This window comes from Pteropus vampyrus, unplaced genomic scaffold (genome assembly GCF_000151845.1).
Source record: "Pteropus vampyrus isolate Shadow unplaced genomic scaffold, Pvam_2.0 Scaffold168, whole genome shotgun sequence".
NCBI lineage: Eukaryota > Metazoa > Chordata > Mammalia > Chiroptera > Pteropodidae > Pteropus > Pteropus vampyrus.
The window spans coordinates 402,542-404,686 of NW_011888949.1; the positions used below are offsets into that span (position 1 = coordinate 402,542).

The 2,145-nt window shown below is 60.4% G+C and overlaps 1 protein-coding gene across 1 annotated transcript in view; it reads left to right on the forward strand.

Moving 5' to 3' along the window:
• Window positions 1–2,103, forward strand: part of INSIG1 (insulin induced gene 1) — an 8,148-nt gene extending 6,045 nt beyond the window's left edge. The window contains exon 5 of the mRNA XM_011370388.2: window positions 1,720–2,103. Coding sequence (XP_011368690.2) covers window positions 1,720–1,749 — 30 coding nt within the window. The 3' untranslated portion in view covers window positions 1,750–2,103. The remainder of the gene's footprint in view (window positions 1–1,719) is intronic.
• Window positions 2,104–2,145: the final 42 nt, after the last annotated feature.

The window sequence follows — 2,145 nt, forward strand, 5'->3', positions numbered from 1 at the left end:
TCTGCCCCACTGGGTGGACCACCCACCTGTGCCTGCCCATCCCTCCTGGAAGGGAGAAACTGCCCCCGTGGCAGCCAGCCACCTGCTGGGGGCCGGTCAGGCAGGTGACGTCAGCGACCATGGCAGCAGCTCTTGTTGGTCCCTAAAAGTATGGACATTTAACTGTTATTTCCAGTTTACTTTGACTCAAAGTCTTAGATAAAAATGAGCTAAAAAAGAAAAACCAGGGCCTTAGATGGCCCATCGCTGCCACAGACAGACGGGCTTCTCGGGAGGCTCACCTCGGTCCCTCACGGTGGCGTCTCGGAAGCAGGACCTCTTCAGTGCCAGCTGGTCTCTGCCCTTGGCTTTCCTTCCATCCCGCGAAAGTCTGTGAGTCTCCGAAGTGGTAGGGAGCCTCGGGAGAGCCATGCCCTGTCCCTAGGCAGCTGGCCGCCCCCTCCTGGCATGTGCTCCGGCCGCTGCAGCCCAGAGTGAGGGCGCTTGTGGCCGAGGTCTCGCCACCCCCGTGGGTCTCAAAGCCACGCTGCCGCCACAGCAGGGGGACGCGCGCGTGAGGCCGAGCTCGCTCTTCACGAGGCGGGGGCCCGACACGTCGGCAGCGATGTTCGCTCCAGATGGTGTCAGGGCTGGAGAATGAACTGCACAGTCGTTACAAGGGCCGTTTCCTCCCGTGCCGTCTGCATCCCTGCCCCTCATTCCGCGTCGGTCCCCTGTCTGGCCGGACCCACGCGTCCCTCCCTTGAGAGGAAACGTACGCGGCCCTCCCTTAGCATCACCCACAGGTTCTGTGACTTGAAATGAACAGACATAAGGAGAGCCATGCAGGAGGCTCCATGGCACGTCGCCACCATTACGACGACGACGTCACGCACGGCAGCCATGCCCGGGGGTCACGTGTGGGCTTCGCTTACGGTCAGATGGTTGGAGCAGCTTTGTCTGGTGTTTGCTGTCAGCACGTTCAAAGGGAGGTCACGCGTCTAGACAAGTGTAGGGAGGTCACGAGTCTGCAGCACAGGTGTAGGGAGGTCACGAGTCTGCAGTCCAGGTTCATAGAGTTCACATCTGTGGGTACATGTAGCATGAAATCTTTTCTCCAAAAAGGTCAGGGTCCCAGCTGTCATGACAGCGAGCAGGCCCTGACTCCCAAGGCCCAGGACATCTGTCACAGCATGTCCCTGGCAGTGAGTGTGTTTGCTCTTCCTGTGTGACTGACCCCGCTTGGCCGCTGGTGACCGTATTCCCAGTGCCGTGACTGAGGGCTGGCACTCAGCAGCCCTGCTGTGCACACGGAGCTGAGCTGGACATGTCCGTTAGCAGGGTTAGTCCTCGTGACGCTGCAGGTGGGAGCAGGGGCTGTTCTCAGCCCATTTCAGGGTGGGGGGTGAAGGTCGTTCGGTCGTGGCACCTGCTCCTTCATCAGCGAAGCGTCCGTCCTGTACTGAAACTTCACCTGCAGGGCCTGGAGCACTAACAGCCACAGGCCTCGCCACAGGGGTTTTGCGAGGGTGACTGAGGAAGTGTGTGGAGAGGGCGGCGGGGGGCGGGGGCACCATCGGCCGGCGTCGTCCACCCTCCGTCCACCCTCCGTTCCTGCGTCATCTCACCCGGCAAAGGAATTTTGATCTCTCGCCTTTCAGGGTCTGCTTAACTGCTAATTAAAGCATGTCCGCGTTCTGCGCTCATTTTCTCTCGGTCTTTTCCTCGTTTTACTCGCAGGGTGTCCCTGAAAAGCCACACAGCGACTGAGTCCTCACCCCACTGAGTGCGAAGACCAGCGAGATGCGGGAAGAAAACCCACACTTCGACTCGCGACAGAGATTATCCTTTTCCTCAATGATCTGCTTAGATTGGGCTGCCTGTGCAACCGACTCCTGGGGGAAATCCACCTGTTTTAGAATAGCCAAGGGGGAGGGGTCACCGCGTACCTGGACGTCACCTTCTCCGCTGTCCCGCGCCTGCCCTGCAGACCTGGGTCCCGGGCGGGGCCAGCGGCCACTCTGAGGATTCGACGTCGTTTGCAAAAGGCAGGCCGCTGCATTTCAGAGCCTTGCTCGAACCCCAATCCCCAGCCCTGTTTCGTGCGGGTACCCGGTGCTCGCGAGGGTGCAGGGCGCTGACGCGGGAAGATGTGTCCGGCAGGTT